At 40.3% G+C, this 24,311-nt stretch overlaps 1 protein-coding gene across 1 annotated transcript in view; it reads left to right on the forward strand.

Annotated features, from left to right (window-relative positions):
• DNAH6 (dynein axonemal heavy chain 6) overlaps positions 1-24,311 on the forward strand; it is a 290,936-nt gene that overhangs the window by 174,830 nt on the left and 91,795 nt on the right. The window contains exons 46-56 of the mRNA XM_061168664.1: positions 5,608-5,839; positions 9,730-9,882; positions 11,179-11,319; positions 13,327-13,569; positions 14,883-15,050; positions 15,500-15,735; positions 17,954-18,215; positions 19,355-19,478; positions 19,989-20,185; positions 21,764-21,967; positions 23,298-23,423. Coding sequence (XP_061024647.1) covers positions 5,608-5,839; positions 9,730-9,882; positions 11,179-11,319; positions 13,327-13,569; positions 14,883-15,050; positions 15,500-15,735; positions 17,954-18,215; positions 19,355-19,478; positions 19,989-20,185; positions 21,764-21,967; positions 23,298-23,423 — 2,086 coding nt within the window. The remainder of the gene's footprint in view (positions 1-5,607; positions 5,840-9,729; positions 9,883-11,178; positions 11,320-13,326; positions 13,570-14,882; positions 15,051-15,499; positions 15,736-17,953; positions 18,216-19,354; positions 19,479-19,988; positions 20,186-21,763; positions 21,968-23,297; positions 23,424-24,311) is intronic.

Consider the following 24,311-nt stretch of genomic DNA (forward strand, 5'->3'; position numbering starts at 1 on the left):
CCCAGATGTTTCACTATTGCCTATTAGCAATTATTTCCAGTCTTCAGCATACTGAGCCCTTTATAACTTTTCTATGTTTCACTTAAAATGTGATACCCAGATCTGATACAGTATTCCGTGGAATAAGCAGTGCAAAATGTGTGTGAGGATAGGATTTCCCATGGTCTATACTACCATGGCAAGATTTTAATTGCTTTGTTTGTTTCTCTTGTCAACTATATTTTAGTGTTGGACCTTGTTAAGACTGACAGATCTCCAGGATTTTTTTTCCATAACCATAAGCAAACCAAGTCTTTTGCCCTTCCTATACTTCTGCTATTTAATTAACTCTAATTCAAGGATTTATGTTCATCACAGCTCAAGTGTTGTAACATACAATAGTTTGTCATTGGGTTGTCAAGATACCACTTGCTTCACATCTGTGCCCCTGCCAATATACCCACACGCTAACTCCTAACAACTTTTATTCCCATAGCTCAAGCAAGCCCTAAGCCTGAAAGAAAAAAGAAAAGAAAAGAATGGCAGAACTCTGGTCTGAGAAACTTCCTGAAGAATAGACCAGACGATAGGCAAAGTCGGCTTAATTATATTTATAATCTCTCTTACTTTTGTGAAAGGGAATCACCAGGCTACTCAAGGTTTGCTTAAAATATTACAGAAGGAAATTAAAAACCATTTGTAAAATGGGGGAGATTTAGTTTTCCTGCAAAAAGGACCACCATGTGAATAACTATGTAGACGTGTTCTGTTTTTTTCTAGAGAGGAATTTCTACTTGTTGTAAGTAAGAGCTTTCAAACACCTACTGCTGATTAGCAATTGGAAAGGACTTCCATTATGAACATGAGTTTTGGGAAAATCACTAAATATTCATCAATATAGCAGATACTACATTTCCATTTGTTAACATTCTAGGCTCTTGTTTTGTTTTGTTGCATAGGATAACTGAATAAAAGCCTTCCCAACTCAGAAAAAATTAAAATTTACTTCAGAGCCTGTGCTTTCGAAGAGCAGTTTGCACCAAGCCGTTTACCTATTACATGCCCCCAAAGTTGTCACCATACTGCAAGGATGGTCAAATGGATCTCTCTGTTAAAATAAAGTTACTAATTAGGAGAGCCATCTCTTGCCTACTACAGCAGAGAAAATGTAACTTTGGAGGATTCTCAATGGAGGGAGTTTTTTATCCATTGATATGTAAGTTGACAGAAAAAATAACACTGCGAAGCAGAAAGGACAAGTCATTTGTTTCAAATAATCTCAGATGGAAAAAACAAATCACTATAATGTAAATGAAACAAGGAAAGAGTAACATATAAAGTGCAAGATATTTATGATAGTCAATATTTTCATCCACTATAGAGCCCTTGTGCATTATGGGAAAAAATAACAAAACATTATTACATATCCATTCAGCCCTCAATTTTATACTCTCAGAGGTAGCTGAGGAGATATAAGCAAATGATCTGAAGTGTCATCTGTTAGATGTGCATTGTGATAGAGATATAGCAGTGGAAATAGTACCTGTGGGTCTTAGTTGTTTTAGGGGAGGAGTTAGCAAAGGATCTGTCAACTGAAAAAAAAAAATGCACAATGTGAGGGTTATGAGTTAAGTTTTATTGGGGGGAAAATGAGGACTATATCCCAGAAAACAGCCTCTCAGATAGCTACGAGGAACGGCTCCAGAGAGGTAGGGGGAGATGATTTTGGTGAAGGGGGGCACGTGCAGTCAAGCACACATTTTGGCAGAAGGTTGCTGCTAGTCACAAGGAGGAGATGTCTCCGTTAACGATTTTAGTGCTTTTCTAGATACGAGAAGATGCAAGAAATTGAGCTCGTAAAATCTCCTGAAAATAGATATCTGAAGACCTGTTCTGCCAGTTTATCCCAGAGCACAGAGTTCCTCATTCCTGATCTCTACCCTGAACTCTTTGCAGGGTGTGTTGAAGGTCAGAGACTGCAGTGGTTAGTGACTTCATTCTTGTACAACCAGGTGGCAAGCGACAGTTTTCAGTTGGCAGGTCCTAGGGAAAGGAGCTACCAGCTTCTTTCGTAAAGGGCCAGATGGTAAATATTTTAGGCTCTGCTGCAGACCCTGTCACAACTACTCAACTCTGCCATTGTAACACAAAAGCAGCCACCTCCACTCAGTGAATAAATGAGCGCAGCTGTGCTCAAAAGAAACTTCATTTATGGACACTCATGTTGGAATGTCATGTGATAATGTCACATATCATAAAATATTACTCTTGATTTTTTTGTCAACCATTTAAAAATCTGAACACCACTCTTAGCTCATAGGCCATAAAAAATTTTTTTAAATTTTTTTGAAAAACCAATCTTTGGGTAAGTTTTGGCCCATAGGCCATCTTTTGCTCACTCCTGTTCTAGACAAAGCAGTGTTATCAAGGCTTTCTGGGCAGTGAAACAGCACACTCACTGTAAGGGCAGGAGAGAGTGTGAAGCTGTAGAAGACCAATCTGAAAGTTTGATACTTATTTCAGAAGATCCGGAATAATGACCTAGCAGTCTGTGCTTTGTCCCAGAGGAGCATTTTCAAATCAGTCCTTGTAGGCTCCCCATTCTAAGCTCACGCTACGCAGCTCCTATGCCCTGCCACCAAAGATGATGGCGCATAAGAACTATTTAACCACTGTCGTCTAATTCACAGTTTTTAAGGTCTTTAGAAGTTGATTACTTCAATATAGGTGATTTGGTGATAGTGTACTGAATTTCAGAGATAGTTAGAATGAGAAATCTCATGTTTATTTCCTTTTTTCATAAATGTAATTTTACTTATAAAAATGCCTATTACCAAGATCTTTTTAAAGATAGAACTACTGCATAAGGAAGACATCTTTATATTTCCTACAAGGGAGAAATAGATCTACTTTGTTTTCTTTAAAAAAAAAATAGTGATTATTTTTCTGATTATATACTAAATACACTTATTACAGAAAATTTACAAAAACATTGTTCGTAATTCCACCTCCTCACCTAGAGACAGTCACTTAAAATTGTATGGTGCTTTCAAATATATTTATAAGCATATATAATTTTTTTACAAAATTCGATTATGGCACATAGTTAAACATTATGCCTTTAACACATTTCATTTGCCTCCACAAGCCTATATAATTAAATATTATTTTAAAGCATGGCTTTAACAACCACATTTATGCCATCCTAACTTATTTTCTAACTTATTTTAATGCAACCTCTTTTTTGTTTCATGGATTCTCTCTCCCTCTCATGATCTGAAAGGATTCTATTTGCAGCTAGCATTAAGGTTTGTTTTTTAATATTGTCAATATGATAACAAAACCATGAAAAGAACTAAATATCCATCAGTAGGGAACCGATTAAATAAATTATGGTATATCTATTGCTGTATTTACTAGCATGATAATGTCCATAAAGCATTATTTAGCAAAACAGTCACAAAACAAAATGTGTAGAGTTTAATTCCATTTTTGTAAACACACACATACAAGTCAACAGACATAAATTTATTTATGAAGCACCTACTATGTGCTACACACTGCTCCCATAGAGAGCAGGACAGCATCCAGGCCCTCGTGATGGAGCTTACAAGTGGTAAAGTGTTAGCAATGGTTTTTTCCCATCAGTTACAATGATCATGTTTTTCTTTCTTAATTAAAAAAGTAATAAAGCCATTATCGTTTTCAAATATTTGAACTTTGTTTTTTCCAATTATCAGCATCATGAATTAAAAGTAGAGAAGAAAGATGACAGATACCTTCCTATTAAAAACAAAGAGAGAGATTGAGAGAGAGAAATTAAACCTGCTTTTACATTTCTCTCATGATTTCTTAGTTTCTGATGACCCAATCTGAGATTTTAGGTGATAATTTTTTAAAAAGAAATTTTTTACATTTGCATCTTCTTTTTAAGGTGAGTTTATTGACATTACCATTACCTATTTTTAATATAAATTTATTTATTTTTGGCTGCATTGGGTCTTCGTTGCTTCACGCGGGCTTTCTCTAGTTGCGGTGCACAGGCTTCTCACTGCGGTGGCCTCTCCCGCTGCCAAGCACGGGCTCCAGGCATGCGGGCTTCAGTAGTTGTGGCACACAGGCTCCGTAGTTGCGGCTCGCGGGCTCTAGAGTGCAGGGTCAGTAGCTGTGACGCACAGGCTTCATTGCTCCGCAGCATGTGGGATCTTCCCAGACCAGGTCTCAAACCCCTGTCCCCTGCATTGGCAGGCAGATTCTTAACCACTGCGCCGCCAGGGAAGCCCTACCATTACCTTTTTATCTTAACAACAGTATATGAACTTGACTCTCATACAAACTGCTCACTTTTATACTGACATCCCTTCCCCCTTTTTCTTGAGTTTCTGAATTTTATTCATACTTCTCTATATACCTTCAAGGACTCTTTTAGGAAGGATTTGCAGATGGTTTACTCTCTGAGAAATAACATGATAGTTTTCCCTCTTAACCATTGTGGAATGTCATCTTGTAAAAGAGATGCCTAAGGCCAGCCTAAAATTATTTGTCCCTTTGGGACTAATCTATTATATCTATTTTTCAGATGCTCACAAATTTTCAATGATGTCTAAAATATAGATTTATCTTTCATACTTTGATTCACATATGCATGCATACATACATTCACCTACACACACACACATAGTTTATTTTATATTTATAGATCTCCTAGAAAACATTTAGTGTTTTGCTTGTATTCTTTGACTTTCTTTCCTGACACTCAGTGACTTCCTCAGATCTAGGGGCTCAGCTCTGGGGGTTTCTTCTATTATTTCAGCTCTATCCCCTCTTATTTCTCCTAGAATTCCTATTGTGTGGCCTCTGGGATTCAATTTGTTTCTCCTGTTTACCTTCCATTTTCTCTCTTGTCATTTTTAATATCATTATCTTTTTTTCTCTGAGGTCTGGCTAAATTCCTTGAGTTTGCCTTCTACTTCACCTATTCAATTTTCCACGGTATCCTATTTGTTAGGCCCATCTTCCACTGAGGTTTTCAATTTGGTTGTCAGACTTTCCATCAACAATCAATTTTTCCTACACTTGGATTTTTTTCCCCTTTCTGAGTGCTCACTCTAGTATCATGATTGCAATTTTTTAAACATGCTTATTGTTAACATGAATCAGAAATTTTCTAAAATTTTGTTGATATAGTAAATCCATTTCAGATTATTCCTGTTGATGTTTTCTGAGCTGCAGTCTCCTTTCCTACATTCAGCGATTTTTCTCTTGCTCATCCTTAGAAATAGAGACCTGCTTGCCCATATAATGGTTAATATAAGTAGTGGCCTAGAGCAGCCAGCCTCCCTAACAAAATCCTTCACACTTTGAAGAAGGGAGAAGAGATTTTACCTTACTTAATTTACGTGACCAAGGCCAACAGCCTATAGGAAATGGGGGAGAGATGGATATAAGGAAACAAGTGGTGCTTTTCTCCCAACCGTGAACCTCAGACATACCCTGCTCTTCCCTGTGGCCTTTGGCTGGGGGATGACCCTCCAGAGGCCACTAGCCTTCCACACTGGGGCAGGCCCTCTGAGCAGAAGCCTTGTCTGTACACTTGAAATAAACCTTTGTCTGCTTTGTCTCCTGCAGGATCGCCCGCATGATTCGTCAGGAAAGAGGCAACGCCCTGCTGGTTGGAGTGGGAGGCACAGGAAAGCAGTCTCTTACAAGACTTGCAGCTCATATGTGTGGTTACAAATGTTTGCAGATTGAATTGAGCCGGGGGTATAATTATGACTGTTTTCATGAAGACCTGAGGAAGCTGTACAAACTGGCTGGTGTAGAAGACAGGAATATGGTTTTCCTCTTCACGGACACCCAGGTACGTATCTAAATAGCCAAAGAGCAAGAACAGGAAAAGGACAAGTGTTACAATCACGTGTGTGTGCTTCAAATAGTTTTTAGGATGTAGTTCAGGGAATCATTCCCTCTAATAACAGAGTTGTTGGGCCTTATGAAAGACTTTTACAATACATTTTTACTTCTTTTACCAACTATTGCTTCCCCCTTTAAATTCTAAGTAAGTAAATGTGATCAGAGGTTAAGGGGCGAGAAAGGACTTAACTTTTCTTGGAGGGAAAGGGCATAGAAAACAGAGGTAATAAACTATTCCTGTAGAAATAAATATAAGAAAGTAATTCCCTAAGTGGAATCAATTAGGGAAACATGCTTTACTCAAGAAAAGGAAAAAATAATGGATATATTTTGGTTAAATTAAATTTAAAATTAAAATAAGATTACATCTATGTCTACAACCAATTTAACTGATCCTGAATTTATTCCATAATAGAGGATTGTCTACATTGATTACACTTTTAATATTAGGGAAAATAAACGTTTATAGAAATCAGCCAAGGAATAAAAAAGTGATAAATCTGATGCATAAATACTTTAAACTTCATTTTAATTTTGAAAACACTATAAAATGACTAAGTACAAATAAAGTGGGGAAAATGTTTTTAACATCTGTGACAAGCAGTGAGCTTATATCTGAGTATGTAAATATTTTTTACAAATGAGAAAAGACCCGCATCTGAGTGTGTGGCCACTGTTGCCTGAGCCGAAGTCACATAACCTCCCCACACCGCATGCCCCCGTATTCGGTGCCCTACCCCACTAGATCTGGCGTCTAGTGCCCCAGCGTGCCCCCACCCACCGCTGAAAGTCTCTCTTACCGAAGTCAGCCCATAAAGTCTGGAAGAGGTGACTGCTTCTTCAGATGGGCAGACATCTACGTAAGTCTACAGGGATCGTGAAGAATCAGGGAAACGTGACTCCACAGTAAACCTCCAATAACCGGCCCCAAGAAATGGAGATCCACAAATTGCCCCACAAAGAATTCAAAATAATTGTTCTAAAGATGCTCAGAGAGCTACAAGAGAACACATAAACAATTTCGTGACATCAAGAAAATAATGCAAGAACAAAGTGACACCACCAAGATGGTGACATAGGTCAGTTCCGACTTTGCTCCCCCTCACAGGAACACCTAACAATTATTCACGGACGAGACACGGAGAAAATCCTAGAACCTGGGGGGTGAGGCTGAAGCATACCCCTGCACCACAGAGACCAAGAAAGTCCACGTTAGAAGGGTAAGAGGAGCAATGACACACTGACCACGTTGCCCTCCTCCCAGGCCAGCACAGCACCACATCAAGAGGTCTCCTCTGAGCCTGGGGTCTCTCCAGTGGGAAGAAAGAGCCCAGGGTGGACATCCAGCTCCCGCAGTGTTCTGGGTAGCATCTTAGGAGTTTCACTCCAGTCTCACATCACAGGGATGGTGGAGGAATCTGCAGCACTTGACCTCTGGAAATCTGATTGTGATGGAGAAGGCGTGAGGATGTAACAACCAGCACTCAGATCATGACAGACCAAGTTCTTACCCACAGCGCCCAAGTAGTGGTCCAAGCCAGCAGCTTTGCTCATCTGCAGAGCCAGTCTGACCAGGGAACTCAGCAGGATGCAGGTCTGCCTGATTCGAGGTCCTCAAATGAAGAGCCTTGCCAGCCCTGGAGCCTGGTCCAGTGCCCCCACCCACCCAGTCATACCCTGCTCACTGCTGAATGTAGCTCCTGGCCCCGCCCAGCCAGAAAGCCTGGCCAGAACACCTGGAAAGCTGTATAGCCCAGCAACGCTCAAGAGGAGAATATGGCAGACAGAGTAGATGGCCCACAGGGCAAAGCCAGTGGAGTGGCACTGTCCAGCCACGGAACTTGGGGTGCAGATCAGCTTGAGTCCAGACCACAAACAAAGAGCCTTTCCAGCCTTGGAGCCAGTTTCCTGCTCCTCCCAGGCAAGGCAGCTAATTCATAGTCCCATCCACTGTTTAGTTCCCAGCCCCTCCGAGCAGAAAGCTTGACCAGAAACACCAAGGAAGATGTTTGGAACCAGCTCTCCTTCTCCACCTCAGCAAGGGAGCTAATTCATAACAGTGCCCAATGATGAGTGTACCTCCCTGCCACGCCCCACCCCACCAGACCACAAAAAGCCTTTTTGGGCTTGGAGCCCTTTCTCCCACTCTGCCAGGGCAGGGAAGCTAATTCATAGCCCCACCTACCGCTAAGTATAGTACCCAGTCCCAACAGTCTAGGAAACCTGATAAGAGAACCCAGGCAATCACAGAGCTCATCCTATAGCCTTGCTCATTTAAAACCAAGTCAGAAGTCCTGTCCAACTGTTCTCAGCCAGTTGCATCACCCATGACCTCAGAGCTCAGGCATTATCCCTACCCTAAAATAGACATTGATAGCAAGTCCCACCTGCTCAAAGATATTACCAGTTGATATGTCCAGAAACCCAAACTGAGCTGACTGGTGAAGAACAATCTCTGCCAAAGTGAACCAGTAAAGTCTGGAAGAGAAGATCACTTACTCAAATGTGCAGATGACAATGTAAGGAATCAAGGATCATGAACAATCAGGTAAACATGATACCACCAAAGGAAACTAATAAAGCCCCAATAACTGACCCTAAAGAAGGGAAGATCTGTGAATTGTCAGACAAAGATTCAGAATAATCCTCTTGAAAAAGTTTAGTGAACTACAAAAACACACAGATGGGCAACTAAATGAAATTAGGAAAACAATGCATAAACAAATGAGAAGTTCAACAGAGAAATAGAAACAATTTTTTTAAAAACCAAACAGAAATCTTAGAGCTGAAAAATACAATGACTGAACTGAGGAATTCAATAGAGAGCTTCAAAAGGATTCAACCATGTGGAAGAAAGAATCAGTGACCTAGAAGATAGGACATTTAAAATTATCCAGTCAGAAGCATAAAAAGAAAGAAAAAGAGTGAAGAAAACCTATGGGACTGATGGGACACAATCAAAACAAACAATATCCACATTGTGGGTATTTCAGAAGAAGAGAAAGAAATGGACAGAAAGTATATATTGTATACGGTATGAGAAAGTAGTCCAATTCTTTATGGATGTAGCTGTCTAGTTTTCCCGGCACCATTTATTGAAGAGACTGTCTTTTCCCCATTTTATATTCTTACCTCCTTCATTGTAGATTAATTGCCCATAGAAGTGTGTGTTTTATTTCTGGGCTCTCTATTCTGTTCCATTGATCTATGAGTCTGTTTTTGTTCCAGTACCATACTGTTTGAATACTGTAGCTTTCTAGTATAGTTTGACCTCAGGGAGCATGATACCTCCAGCTTTGTTCCTCTTTCTCAAGATGAGTCAAGGATCTTTTGTATTTTCATAGAAATTTTAGAAACAAGCTCTGTTTGGTTCTTCTTTATATCTTCTCTTTGTTAGACTTCTTACTGTGTTCATCCAGTCTTCTCTCTAGTTCATGAGGATCTTTATGGTCATTACCTTGAACTCTTTATCAGGTAGATTACTTATCTCCACTTTGCTTAGTTCTTCTTCTGAGGTTTTGTCTTGTTCCTTCTTTTGGAACATATTCCTCTGTTGCCTCATTTTGCCTAATTCTCTGTTTATATTTCTATGCATTAAGTAGGTCATTCTCATTGATAGTTGCTCTGTAAATAGTTGTAATTTTGGTGTGCTGTGGGAGGAGGTAAGCTCAGGGTCATCCTACTTTAACATCTTGGCCACTCCCCCAGGGTCATCTTCTCTTAAAGATAAAATTAACTCAATGTGAATTTTAGATCGTATATTTGCTTTGTAATATACAGGCAGTAAATGTAAAATGGTTGAATAAGGTATAATGACCACTCTGCTTTCTTCTACAGATTGTAGTAGAAGAGTTTCTAGAAGATATAAATAACATCCTGAACTCAGGTGAAGTGCCTAATTTATTTGAAAAGGATGAACTGGAGCAGGTTTTAGCAGCCACCAGACCAAGAGTGAAAGAAGTAGGAATTTCTGAGGGGAATAGAGATGAGGTAGGACATGTCAGAATGGTAAGAAGGTTTTGGAAAACAAAAAGTTGTCTCAGTCTTTTTCCAGTGGTCCACAAATCCCCTTAAGCAGTCCATGGATAGAATTTTTTCAATATAATTTGTTTCCTTTGTAATCCTACGTATTTTATTTCCTACATTTAAAGCATTGGTTCATCAGACTTCCAGAAACCGTTATGGAAAGCAGAAAACAGAAACCCTACTACCCCATAGAGATCATAGATCTGTCCAAACTGGAAAGCTTCTCTTATCCTTCTTAAACACAAATTTATTTCACATACCCCCAGTGCCCTGCCTAAGGAGTTCAGTACTTTTGACTGCCTTTCCTATTGGCAAGATTATGAAATGCATTCTCTCTCTCTCAGCCTCTCTCTCTCTCTCTCTCTCTCACACACGTACACACACACACACCACACACACAACACAGCTGCTGTCCACATCCATTTCTCCAACACCGTGCTACACTCTGTAAGCCGCTATTTGTCTAGCCCAGGCCTTTCTCTTCTTTCTGCACCTTATGTAACATTTTGGGTCAGTCTTTCTCATATCATCTCTTCTGTGTCCTTTCATGAGAATTCCCTCCACTGCTAGGTCAGGACTTACAGGTACAGACAACCAATGTAAGCAGAAACTGCTTTATTCAAGGGACACAACCATTGGGAAGGCTAAAGAAAGGGATTCTAGGCTGAATTCCCTGGAATGATTATGAAATGACATTGTAGAAGTCAACAGTCAAGGACACTGCTGCCTCTGCCACAACCGTTCTGCTGATCCAGGAAACCTCTAACCAATCAGTGTGCTACTGCTTCAGCTGCCACCTCCAAAGCCATGTGTCCCCCACCATGTTGGGAGCAGCTGAAGCAAGGAGCCACATCCAGAGATAGTGACCCCAGATCCATGCCATTTCTGCCAGGCTCTGCACCTGCAAAAATAGTTGCCCTGTACCCTGTCTCTTTCTCCCAATGGTCTCCTACCCCAAAGCAAAGCCTTGTGTGAACACCTCTCTCCACTTTATTCAAGGGGTCTCCTTAAATCCACTGATGAAGAGGAACTACATCACATCCCAAACCCAAGTTGCAACAGAGTCTGCAAAATGTCATTTAATCTTTCCAGTCTGCATGAGAAAAAGGGGTTGGAATGGGATGTTAAAACAGTTCACACATCCACTATACTAACATTTTTTAAATTTGATATTGGTAGAGTCAGATGCATTAGCCAACACTTATTTTCATGGTTGGTTTCAGCCTTATTCTAAATTGAAAATGTCTTTCTTTTTGTCAGGTGTTTCAATACTTTATCAGCAGAGTCCGTCAGAAGCTGCACATTGTTCTCTGCATGAGTCCCGTTGGGGAGGCCTTTCGGTCCCGATGCCGGATGTTTCCATCCCTTGTGAACTGCTGCACCATTGATTGGTTTGTCCAGGTCGGTGACATCACAGGATATCTCTTTGAGAAGTAGGACTTGCTTGATTTTATTTTTTTTAATGAAGTATAATTGATTTACAATGTTTCAGGTGTACAGCAAAGTGATTCAGTTACATATATATATTCAATTGTATATATATGTGTGTATATATATGTTTCAGATTATTTTCCATTGTAGGCTATTAAAAGATCTTGAATACAGTTCCCAGTGCTATACAGTAGGAACTTGTTGCTTATCTATTTTATATATAGCAGTGTGTATCTGTTACTCCCAAATTTCCAATTTATCCCTCCCCCCACCTTTCCCCTTTGATAACCATAAGTTTGTTTTCTATGTCTGTGAGTCTATTTCTGTTTTGTAAATAAGTTCATTTGTATCATTTTTTAGATTCCACATATAAGTGATATCATATGATATTTGTCTTTCTCTGTCTGACTTCACTTAGTATAATAATCTCTAGATCCATCCACGTTGCTGCAAATGGCATTATTTCATTCTTTTTTATGGCTGAGTAATACTCCACTATATATATATATATACATTACATCTTCTTTATGCATTCATCTGTCGATGGACATTTGGGTCTCTCTTCCATGTCTTGGCTATGGTAAATAGTGTTACTATGAACATAGGGGTGCATGTGTCTTTTTGAACTAGAGTTTTTGTCTTTTCCGGGTATATGTCTGAACTTGCTTGATTTTAAAGTGGTAATGCATTGTCCAATAACTCCTCAAGGGTACTTACATTAGCTTCAGAGCCCACTAGGAATTTACTCATGTGCAAGGGATGACAATGACAATCATTGAACAAAGCAGAATAGAATTTATAAAGAAGAGAAGACTATTAAATTTACCAGTGTAGAGTTACCAGTGATCTTGACAAGAGCTGTTCCAGTGGAGTGATGAGGTAGAAGGTTCAAGAGAGAAGAAAGGAGGGGAATCAGAGACAACTCTTTCAAGGAGTTTTTCCACAAAGGGACACTAAGAGATGGGTAATAGCTAGAGGGGTATGTGAGGTCAAGAGAGAAAGTATTTTTTTAAGTGGAGAACACAAACAACACACATGTGTGCTGATGGAAATGATTCAGAAAAGAGAATTATATTGATGGTGCAGCAGACAGAGTTAGGCATTGTTGGACCAGTGTCACTGAATAGGCAAGAAGGGATGCGATGGAGTCCCCAGTGAAGGGGCTGGCGTGGGCAGGGAGCACGCACAGCTCACCCCAGAGTGTAAGCCCACAGATGCAAGTAGAGGGGAAGACGTGGGGGTGAATATTCATTGAAGATCTGTTTGCATTGCTTCTATTTTTTTTTTAGTGATGTGGGGAGCAAGGTCATGAGCTGAGAATGAAGAGGAAAGAGGAAGTGTTAGCAGTCTGAGGAAGTAACATAGGGTGCAAAATACTCAGGAGGATACAGGAGTGACAGATGAGACAATGTAGAAGCATTTCTGGGCTGAGCTAAGAACCCGCTTGAGCTAGTTGCCATAAATTGACAGTGAGGCCAGTCAGCACAGCTGTGGGGGGGTTTCTCCAGCCGTGCTACCTGCATAGTTGCAGGTGTGGGGTAACAGAGAGTTGCACTCGACTGAGCAAAGAGACAAGAGAGGAGCAAAGGAGTTGAGGTGAACAGGACAGTGATTATAACCGTGAACCTGACACTTAAACTGTATAATAAACAGAGAGAGGACATGAGGTACTTATAATGGATGTGATTTTATTCATGCAATTATGCTAAAAACACCCACGTTTATTCAATCAATAGTTTTTGAACAACTTCTGTGTACCAGACACTGTGCTGGGGTCAGCAAATGCAGACCCAGGACCTCCCTCAAATGAACACAGCCATTCAATTCATGAAACATCATGGACACGAGTAGGAGTTAACAAGGTGAAAAGGGGGATGAGGCGAAGAAGACTTTCAGAGAAATGCATTTTTCTTCATAGTTAAACTGTGTATTATGGAAATGAGCAACAGACTTTCCAAATCATATCTTTATTTACAGTGGCCCAGAGAAGCACTTCTTTCTGTATCAAAGACGTTTTTCTCAAATGTTGATGCTATAAATGAAGAACTGAAAGAAAAGCTCTCCCTCATGTGTGTGAATGTCCACTTGAGTGTCTCCAGTATGGCGGAACGCTATTACACAGAGCTCCGGAGACGGTACTACACAACGCCCACCTCCTACTTGGAACTCATCAATCTCTACTTGTCTATGCTGAGTGAAAAAAAGAAGCAGTTGGTTTCAGTAAGTTTAATATTATTAATTTAAAAAAGAAAACTTCTTTTTTTACTTGGACTCAAAACTTTTGCCAGAATGAGTGGAAGATCTATGTTCCATCTTGCCTGCTGGACTTCTCTCCATCCCATACATGCCCTTGAAAACCTACAATATGACCAAAAAGTGTCTCATGCTGTCAGTCCAAAGGCCTTCCCTTTCCTTGATATTTAGATTTTGTCTTCTATCATTTACATAAGGGTCCTTGACTCGGGAGCATGATATGGACATTGCAGCAGAATTAAAGTTAAGCAGAGAACTAGTCGCCTCTGCAGTGTTTAGTAAGAAGGAGAACTTTTTGTTAAATAATAGAGATGGGGGTTTGGTGGTCTAACGTGTCAGTGGTTCCCATTAAGAGCAAGGACTTCGGTGTCAGGCAGACCAGGTAGCACCTCTGCTCTACCTCTTTCTTCCTGTACAACCTTGAGCATGTTTTGTAACTGTTCCAACCTTAGTAGAAAATAAGGTTTTAAAAAAATATGTATCTACCTCTTGGATTGTTGTAGAATTTAAATAAGATATGATTTGTGAAGTGCTTGGAATATGACCTAACACATATGAGGTGCTCAGAAAATAGTGGCTACTGTCATCATCATCATCAGGCTATTGACATGACCTAAAATTTTCAACATTTTAAACAGTAAAAATGGAAGCATTTACCATTTAGATATTTTAAATGTTTTTCAGAGGATTTTTACCTGGTAAATGTATGCCTAGTAAAATAACGTGACACATATTTTTGAAACATGCCAATTTGAACCACGTTTTCTGTCTCACCCTCAAAAAACAGTTATTCCGAGGTGCCTTCTTTACCAGATACCACTCCTTTGATCCTAGTCAAGAATTTCCTACCACCGGGGAGTAAGGTTCAGATCAGCAACTAGGGCTAAGTACCCAGGACACTATCTCCAGGGGGTCTCAGCCCTGCTGATGCACCCTGAGGAAACAAGCTCCCAGAGCTGTGACCTCCAGGAGTTTCTATTTGAACTTGTCCCTCATTCATTCAACATGCTACCAAGCTACCACAAGGAATAAAAATAATACAGTGTGGGCCTTCAGTGATGTCCTACTCCTGTGGCCAGGGGGCATGGATCCAAACCCACTGTGGTGAATATCAGGGCCATTTCCTAGAGTTCTGTTACCTGAAGCTTTCTGTACATTCACAGTGTTAAGTATTACAAACTGATTCGCCAATTCTGCAGATGTGAAATTCTAGTACATGAGTAAGAGATGCCAGTAAACTTATAATACTCATCATAATAGATATTTTCCTTGTCATCTAGGCATGTGAACGGGTAAAGAATGGTCTCACCAAGCTATTAGAAACAAATGTACTAGTAGATAAAATGAAATTAGATCTTTCAGCTTTAGAACCTGTCCTTTTAACAAAATCACAAGATGTTGAAGCCCTGATGGACAAACTGGCAGTGGATCAAGAAAATGCTGATCAGGTATGCAGCATCACCCGACAGTGGGTGAGAAGGCTTTGACCACCAACTGATCCCTTATATACAATGACAAATGATTGGATTTTTAAATATGTTATTAAAATAATTAAGTGACAGATCAATTTAGCCATGCTTTTAAGCCTGGCTCTCTCCCTGAGAATGAGTGAACCCAATGAGTGGGACAGAGAAAGTTGTGAGAATAGTACCAGCTGCAAATATAAAGCAGTGAATCTTCTCTTAAGAAGGAACTGTTTGTTCTAATAACTTTGTCTCCATTATTATCAACATGGCATGAGACGGACAAAGGAGAGCATAAAATGCAGTAGAGCCAAACTTCTTTCATCATTGATCTAATCCACAGGGGCAAATGTGACTCACTATAATTAGCTTTGCTTTTAAACATTGAAATTCAAATACTGAGACCACTTAAGCAGTCGTGTTTCAATGGTTAGGTCCGAAGCATTGTGCAAGAAGATGAAGCGATAGCAAAAGTGAAAGCCGAAGAAACCCAAGCCATAGCTGACGATGCTCAACGGGATCTTGAAGAAGCTCTCCCTGCACTCGAAGCTGCTAACAAAGCACTGGATTCCTTAGATAAAGCGGATATATCTGAAATCAGAGTTTTCACAAAGCCCCCAGATATGGTCATGACTGTGATGGAAGCCATCTCTATTCTCTTGAATGCCAAGTGAGTACCTCACAATCACCCATTACCAAAATACCTAGTGGAATTTCTTTGCTATTTTTCTCCATTTACATTTACATGTTTTCATTCTATTCTCCACCCTCTCATCAGTTCGGTCTGTCATTCAACAAATTGATTCCACAAGCATTTTCTTGAACATCTACTTTGCACTAGATGATGGAAAATATAAAGTTCTTCCGTACAAGGCACTTACAGTCTAGTGGGGAGAGAGGCATGAAAAATAATAATTTCAAGACATGTGAGAGTTGCATGGTATTAGGAGTGCCAAGAAAAGAGTGCCTAAGTCCCCCTGCAGAGGTGTGAGCGGGTTTTTTGGGAGATGATGCTCAGGTGGAGAGTGGACCATGGGGAGAGCTCAGGGACCTTTGATGCTCATGGATTGGGTGGCGCTGGGCAGGAGGGCAGTGATTGAATCATGAACGGTCTTGTATGCTGTGCTAAGCAGTTCAGGTTTCACCTAGGAGATATGTAGTTTTCAAACTTTCTTTAGTAATATAAACTTTTCTTCAATAAAAACTGTGTTATAAGAAACCTTTCCAAGTAAAAGTGATCAAAGTGAAGGTACAGGGCCCAGAGCCCTCCCCCGCCAGGCCTCCCTACTAACCCTCTGGCCAGCACCTCGGTGGGACCTGGGGGCTCTTCAGAGCACAGATGGAGAGCCCTGGCCACAGGGGACTGAGAACCATTGAACATTGTTGACATAATCAGATTTTCACGTGAGAAAGACCAACCTGGCCAAAGTTCACAAAGAGTGAGTTTGACTGAGAGACAAAACCAGTTCGAAGGTGATTGTAGTGTCCTGGCAAGAGATTTTAAGGATCTAAACCAAGCAAAGGAGATAAAAATGTGAGTAGCTGGGCCGTTTTTGAAATAAAACTATTATTCCTATAATGCCTTACATTTCTATGACTCTATGATTTTATAATTGTTTCTCTACCAAAACTGTGTTGTATGGAACATTAGTCATCCAACTACTTGTCCCCCCATGAATGGTGGTGCACATAACTACCAATTACTGGGATTATAGTATTGAGATTAAAACTACCCACTTTTGGGATAACATTTTTAATTAATTTATTTTTATAGAGATATAGTTGACCTACAATATTATGTTAGTTTCAGGTGTGCTACATAGCGATTTGACATTTGCACACATTGTGAAACAATCACCACGATAAGTCTAGAAGCCATCTGTGGGATAATATCTTTTTTTTTAACTGGACCGGTACTTTAATAGTATTTTTAAAAATTATTATAAGTAACACATAATTGGACAACATTAAAAACATCTTTGTAGCTTCTTTACATTAACTTCAATTTTCTGTCTTGCTTGGAACTAATAATAGTAATAGTAGCAGTAAAACAAACCTCATTTGAGGGGGGTAACTAATATAAATGTCATTCTACAAATTTTGAAAGTCAGTTAGATGCAAACAAAATAAATTTTTATAACTGTAGCTCAACCAGTAAATAAGAGCATTTGCAGAAACATCATTGTAAGTATTTTTTAAAAAACAAACTATACACACTATGAAAGTAAAATTGCATAAATATAAGCCTAGAAAACAAAAGTAGTAGCTCGTGGTGCTCTTAAAGACTAGTAAAATGCTTTCAGTAAATTGTGTTATATTTGCTTTATAATAGGAAAACTCAGAGTAAGTTAAACGTTACATGACTAATAACATAAACAATTGACATAATTCTCTCTGAATTCCAACTAATCATGCCTAAGGGACATATTGTCTGATTTCTTTCTTTTTTTTTTTTTTTTAATTTTTGGCCACGTTGGGTCTTCGTTGCTGCACGCAGTCTTTTCTCTAGTTGCGGCGAGCCCCCGCATGGGCTTCTCACTGCGGTGGCTTCTCTTGTTGCAGAACACTGGTTCTAGGCGCACGGGCTTCAGTAGCTGTGGCCTGCGGGCTCAGTAGTTGTGGCTCATGGGCTCTAGAGCACAGCAGGGTCAGTAGTTGTGGCGCACAGGCTTAGTTGCTCTACGGCATGTGGGATCTTCCCGTACCAGGGCTCGAACCCGTGTCCCCTGCATTGTCAGGCGGATTCTTAACCACTGCGCCACCAGAGAAGTCCTGATTTTTTTTTTTAATCTGTGGGATAATATCTTAATGTCCTCAAAGGAATACATTTATTTTGTTCTTACATTCCCTCATTACAATGCTATTAACTTATCATGTGTATTTTTCAGGCCTGATTGGCCAACAGCAAAGCAACTTCTTGGTGACTCTAACTTCCTGAGAAGACTTTTAGAATATGATAAGGAAAACGTTAAGCCTCAAATCCTGGCAAAGCTTCAAAAGTATATTAATAATCCTGATTTCGTGCCTGAAAAAGTAGAGAAAGTATCCAAAGCATGTAAATCCATGTGCATGTGGGTAAGAGCGATGGATTTGTACTCTCGCGTCGTCAAAGAAGTCGAGCCAAAGAGACAGAAACTCCGCACTGCACAGGTACGTCGTCTGTGTTGTGATATTTTATAGAATCAAAGGCCATGATCATCAATCATTCGAGCTCCCTTTGTGGTGCGGCTGAGACCCTACACAATATAGATAGTAATCATGCTCTTGAAAATTAGGTTTTGTTTTAAAAAATAGCTAGCAAAGATTGTTTTTTTCAGAAATGACCTCTGAAATCAGCCCTATTCCAGCATAAAAGGAAAATAAGTCCTTGGTATATTCATATCGTCAGGCCTATGGTAATTTTTTACTTTATTTTAGCTCTAGCATCTGATACTCTTATGTTTCTATTTGCTAAATACCCCCACACTTGATGAGGTTCTAAAAACCAGCTTAACCCACAACTGGATGTGAGGCCCCAAGCAGAACAAAGAATGATCATTTAGTGGAGCAGGTTACCAAAAGAACCATGGCTACAGCGCAGGGGTTGGCAAACTTTTTCTGTAAAAATTCAGACAGTAAATATTTTCAGCTTTGCCGGCTATATGGTCTCTGTTGCGATTACCCAACTCTGCCGTTGCAGCACCAAAACAGCCATCAACAATTCAGACACGAGTTAAGTGTGGCTGTGTTCCAATATAACTTTATTTATGGTCATTGGAATCCACATTTCATACAATTATCATGTGTTATGAAATATTATTCTTCTTTTGATTTTTTTTTCCCCCAACCATTTAAAACTGTAAAACCATTCTCTGCTCACAAGCCACACAAAAACAGGCAGTGGGCTACATTTGGCCTGCAGGTCATAGTTGCAGACCCCTGCTCTAGAGAACTAGTTAAGAAAGATAGGTTTCACTATTGCATGAGTATTTCATTTGTTTTATCATTTAAAGTTAATAGTCCATTTTAGTAACTAATTCATCCTCAAATGCTTGGTACATCTGTTTCTCTAATCCTTCTATGATTTATTTTGTTGGGCTTTGTTTTTGTTTTGTTTTGTTCTGGTTCTGCTCTTATATTTTATTCTCTCTTGTATTTGTTTTAACTTTGTATATTATATCACAATCTTTTAGGACAAACTCTTTTAAGAGAAAGAGAACATAAATCCTATTTTTTTTAAAATAACCTATTATAAATGGGCAAATTTGACCTTCTTTGGGGGCCTGTTCTTATTTACTTGATTTTATTAGGCTGAACTTGATATTACTATGGCTACTCTGAGAGAAAAGCAAGCATTACTAAAAAAAGTGGAAGATCAAATACAGGCCTTACAACATGAATATGACAAAAGCGTGAATGAGAAAGAAAGTCTGGGTAAGTAACTCATAAAATTTATGCTGGTCAGGAAATGCCTAATTTTCAAAAGGAAAAAGAGTTTTCCGGCAGTCAGGTCTCAGCCTCCATCCAGTATGTAGGGCATATTTGCGTTAGATGGATGGCCTTAACCTTCTAGTATAACATTAGTATATTGTATATATTCAACTCCTATATCTGAATAAGGCTTTGGGGGGGAATGTTACATTATAACACAGAGCAGCACATGAATTTGATCCAGAAAATAAATACTACAGGAGCAGGAAGAGAGCGCTATCTTCAGCCAGAGTAAAGGAGTATCAAAAAGGAACTCTCAGCATGGAAGAGCCAAACTTGGACTTGGCTCTGAAATGGGTACTAGTGCTGAATTGGTGTGAGGTTTCCCAGAGATATATTGACATCATTAGCTAAGTAATGCTCATTCCGCTATAAGCAGAAGCAGGTGAATAAACTTCTTATACTTTAGGCAAATATTGAATAACATAACCCGGTTTTCTTTAAATTTTCTAGCACAGACGATGGCCCTGACCAAAGCACGTCTGGTACGTGCTGGAAAGCTGACGGCTGCATTAGGAGACGAGCAAATCCGATGGGAAGAAAGCATCCAGAAATTCAACGAGGAGATATCGAATATCATCGGGAATGTGTTCATAGCAGCAGCTTGTGTGGCCTATTATGGGGCCTTCACAGCCCAGTACAGGCAATTGGTGGGTAAACGTGCTTTCTGTGAGGAAGGGTGAGAAGCAGCTGAAACTGAGGGAGGCGGGGTGTGTGTGTGTCATTTTTCCAAGTTTAGAGGGAGGTTCTCCATGAACCTTAGGTATTCATTCCACTGCCCCCAAGTCAGTGATGGTTACCCCTAGGCTTTCCTTAACACAATCCCCCTTTTCCTCTCCCGCCTTAGAAAGTTACTCATCGCTTGCTTACACAGGAACCTGGGGGAAGAAAAAGGGACAGGGAGTCTTCCCCACTTAGGATCTAACCAGGATGAAGTGTTCTGAATTGGTGAGCCTGCTACAAAGGGCTCAACGATGGGAAAGAGCAGGAAACTGTGGAGATATTTGCAAACCACTTTTATGAAATGCCTTCCTAAAAATGTTTTGCCCTGTCCTTGAGTTATAAAACCTAGTTGGTATAGGACATATAGATTCTATAGGAGTTCAGGGATCATCTGATGCCAAGCGGGCAGTGGGGCCAGGGGTGCTCTTGGGGGACAGACAGTTCCCTAGTGTGCATGACTGTGCCACTCGTTGAAGGAGGTGACATGCTAACACCCCTGTGCCCCATCTACTAATTGCCAGTAGCACCCACGGTCATTGTGATAACTCCCAACTTCTCCACGTGCTCCCAGACTCTCCCACCCACATGCGTGGGTGAAGACTACTGTGACAACCCCTTTCGTTTCTACACGAGAAAACTGAGGTCCAGACAGGGCGTGTGACATGCCCAAAGCCACAGCTGGTTAACGGTGTAGTTCTAGCCCCCAGATCTCCTATTGGTACACTTCTTGTGTCCTGTGCTCTGATGCCAGGATGCCTGTGGAGCCTGGTAGTGATCTCGGGTGGCCTCGGCCTGCAGCGGCTTGAAGCAAGGTTTCCATTCCCGGCCAGCGATTGAGGTCGGGTCGCGGTGGTGAGAGCACTGAATCGTAGCCCCTAGACCAGTGGCCAGTGACAAGGCCCTGGCCCTATGGCTTTGCAGAAAAAGAATTCCCACAAAGACAGAAAGTAGTGAAACAAGTAAAGTATTTATTAGGAGGAAAAAAGAGTACAGTACATGTGGATAGACACACGGGCAGGCTCAGAGAGAGTCGCGCCCTCATGGCAGTTTGAATCACTTTTATGGGGCATTTCTTCCGGGTTTCCTTTGGCCAATCATTTTGATTTGCCTGGTTCAAAGTATGTATTTGGTATAGCTCAGGATTTCCCATGTGTGAGTCCTCATCTCTTAGCCAAGATGAATTCTACCGAAGAGGCCTATGGGTAAGTGAGCATTAGTTGACCTCACTCCCCTTTTGACCTCCAAGGAGCCTTTCTGCGCATGTGTAGTCGGGGAGGTCTCCTGACTTCGAGAATGAGGAATATGTATCTTCTATCTGGGCAGGGCCCAGCCTCCTCTCTCAATTGTCCTGTCATTCCCATCTGGGAGTATCGGTCCACAGGAACAAACTCAAACCGTTTGCCCCCGGGACCCATCTATCTCCTGCCTAAGTAGGACTTGTTGTGTGTATCTGCATTTACTGAGTATTCCTGACTCTATACAAGTAAGCTTTTCTCCTTCTACAGCTTATAGAGTGTTGGATCCAGGACTGTCAGTCTCTAGAGATCCCAATCAATCCTGCCTTCAGTCTCATTAACACTCTTGGAGATCCCTACGAAATACGGCAGTGGAACACAGATGGGCTGCCCCGTGACCTGATATCAACGGAAAATGGCATTCTGGTCACTCAAGGGAGACGGTGGCCTTTGATGATTGATCCCCAAGATCAGGTGTGTAACTGGCGCTTCAGAAAAAGAGCAGCCTATTAACTCTGCTTAATATTGCACTATTACAAATTCTAAAAGTGGACTTTAACGTACTTGTAAGAATCTCGGAGATTTAGACCTAGAAGGGAGTTGAGATATCTTCTAGTCCACGTCCCTCTTTTTGTGGAGGCGGAAAGTAAACAGGGAAGAGTCCAAGTGCTCTAAACACTTGATTTTTTTTAATTTTTTTTATTGAAGTGTAGTTGATTTACAACGTTGTGTTAATTTCTGCTGTACAGCGAAGTGATTCAGTTATCCCTATATGTGTGTGTGTGTGTGTGTGTGTGTGTGTGTGTGTATATATATATATACATATATATATACATTCTTTTTCATATTCTTTTCCATTATGGTTTATCACAGGATATTGAATATAGTTCCTTGTGCTATACAGTAGGACCTTGTTGTTTATCCATTCTATATATAATAGTTTGCATCTGCTAATCCCAAACTCCCAATCCTTCCTTCCCCCACCTCTCCTCCCCCTTGGCAACCACAAGTCTGTTTCTGTTTCGTAGATAAGTTCATTTGTGTCATATTTTATATTCCACATATAAGTGATGTCGTATAGTATTTATCTTTCTCTTTCTGATTTACTTCACTTAGTATGATAATCTCTTGGTCCATACATGTTGCTTCAAATGGCATTATTTTGTTCTTTTTTGTGGCTGAGTAATATTCCATCATATATATATGTACCACATCTTCTTTATCCATTCATCTGTCGATGGACATTTAGGTTGTTTCCATGCCTTGGCTATTGTGAGAAGTGTTGCCATGAACATAGGGGTCTGCACACTTGATATTGATTGGGTTTGTTTAGGGGGTGGACCATTTGTTTTCTGTGGGAGCAGAAATTCATTCCTGTCCTTGTTCTTTGTTCCTAAGAGGTCTAAGGAGTGAGAATGAAGTCAGGGTGTGATGAATTTTAGTGCAAGCCTGCCTGGAATTTACAGAATCCCATTATCTGAACTTAAGTCCATGGATCAATTGTTCTAAATGGGGTTTAGAAAAAGGAATCCATTTGAAAGCAAGGGAGACAAGCTTGAACACCTTAAGCATGAGTTTTTTCCTAGATGGGTCTTTTCTTCATTTGCCCCAAATTTGAACAAAAGCAAGAATCCCAAACATTAGATTTAAAAGGTATTTTAATTTGCAGGGGGAGTGGTATATTTTTATCTTTTTCTTATCTTTCAAACTTGTTTCTAGATTGAACAAAATTTCTAAACTTTAAAAACTTCCACTGTTTTACAAACTCGAAAGTAAACGTCCTGCTTTGTGCTTTCTCATACAGGCAAACCGTTGGATAAGAAACAAAGAAAGCAAAAATGGTTTAAAGGTCATTAAACTCACGGATAGTAATTTCTTACGCACACTTGAAAATTCAATCCGACTTGGTTTACCCATCTTACTGGAAGAGGTTTGCTTTTTACTTTTCTTTTCTTAGTTAGTTTCCAACCTTCAGATCACATTGGAATCCTATACAGGCCATGTCTGCCTCACACTAAAGACCCCAGTCAGTGCACTTTTCTAGCTGGTCAAACCAATTGCTTTTCTCCTTAAACAATACACTCTCGAATGGGGAGCAGTCTGTGATTGATCGAATATTTGGAAGATATTCCTTTGGTGTTAAGTGGGATAGGCTCTGTTTTCTGACACTGCTGATTCTCAGGCCTCCTGTGGATCTTGATCGTTAGCGGCCCCAAAAACTCAAAGCAGCAGTGTCATCAGGGAGTGTCTCCTCGCACCAGTGATGTGAAGCCAGTAAAACACCCCAATGGGCATGAACATTATTTTCCACTTAGACATAAGGTCAGAATTAGATTAAGTGGTATGATATAAACTTTTATTTTAAAAGAATTGATGTTTGTTGAGTCTACATGCTTTATTTCCTCAGAATCACTCCAAGAGTGGATGTTTTTGAAACTGTTCATTCATTCAACACACATTGTTTGAGAATCAATGGCAAACAATACAGATGCGGTTCTTGCCCTTAGTAGTTTACGATCTAGTTGGGGACAGAGATAATAACCAGAGAAAAGAGAGAGGAAATGAGACAGAAAGGGAGGAAGAGAACTTGCAGTATGGGCTTTGAAGGGACAAGGCCAGTGCTGACATAGCCAATAAGGGGGTGGGGGGAGCTAAAGTAGATGCATGGCTACAGGTGGTAACATTTAAGCTGTGACCTACGTGATGAGCTCGCCATAGGAGGAGCTCAGAGAGATGGGCGTTCCAGGCAAAGGGGACAGCATTTACAATGGCCTTGGGCACAAAAGAGACTGGGTAATAATTATGGTTTATTTCCCTA

Source organism: Eubalaena glacialis, chromosome 14, assembly GCF_028564815.1.
Source record: "Eubalaena glacialis isolate mEubGla1 chromosome 14, mEubGla1.1.hap2.+ XY, whole genome shotgun sequence".
Classification (NCBI taxonomy): domain Eukaryota; kingdom Metazoa; phylum Chordata; class Mammalia; order Artiodactyla; family Balaenidae; genus Eubalaena; species Eubalaena glacialis.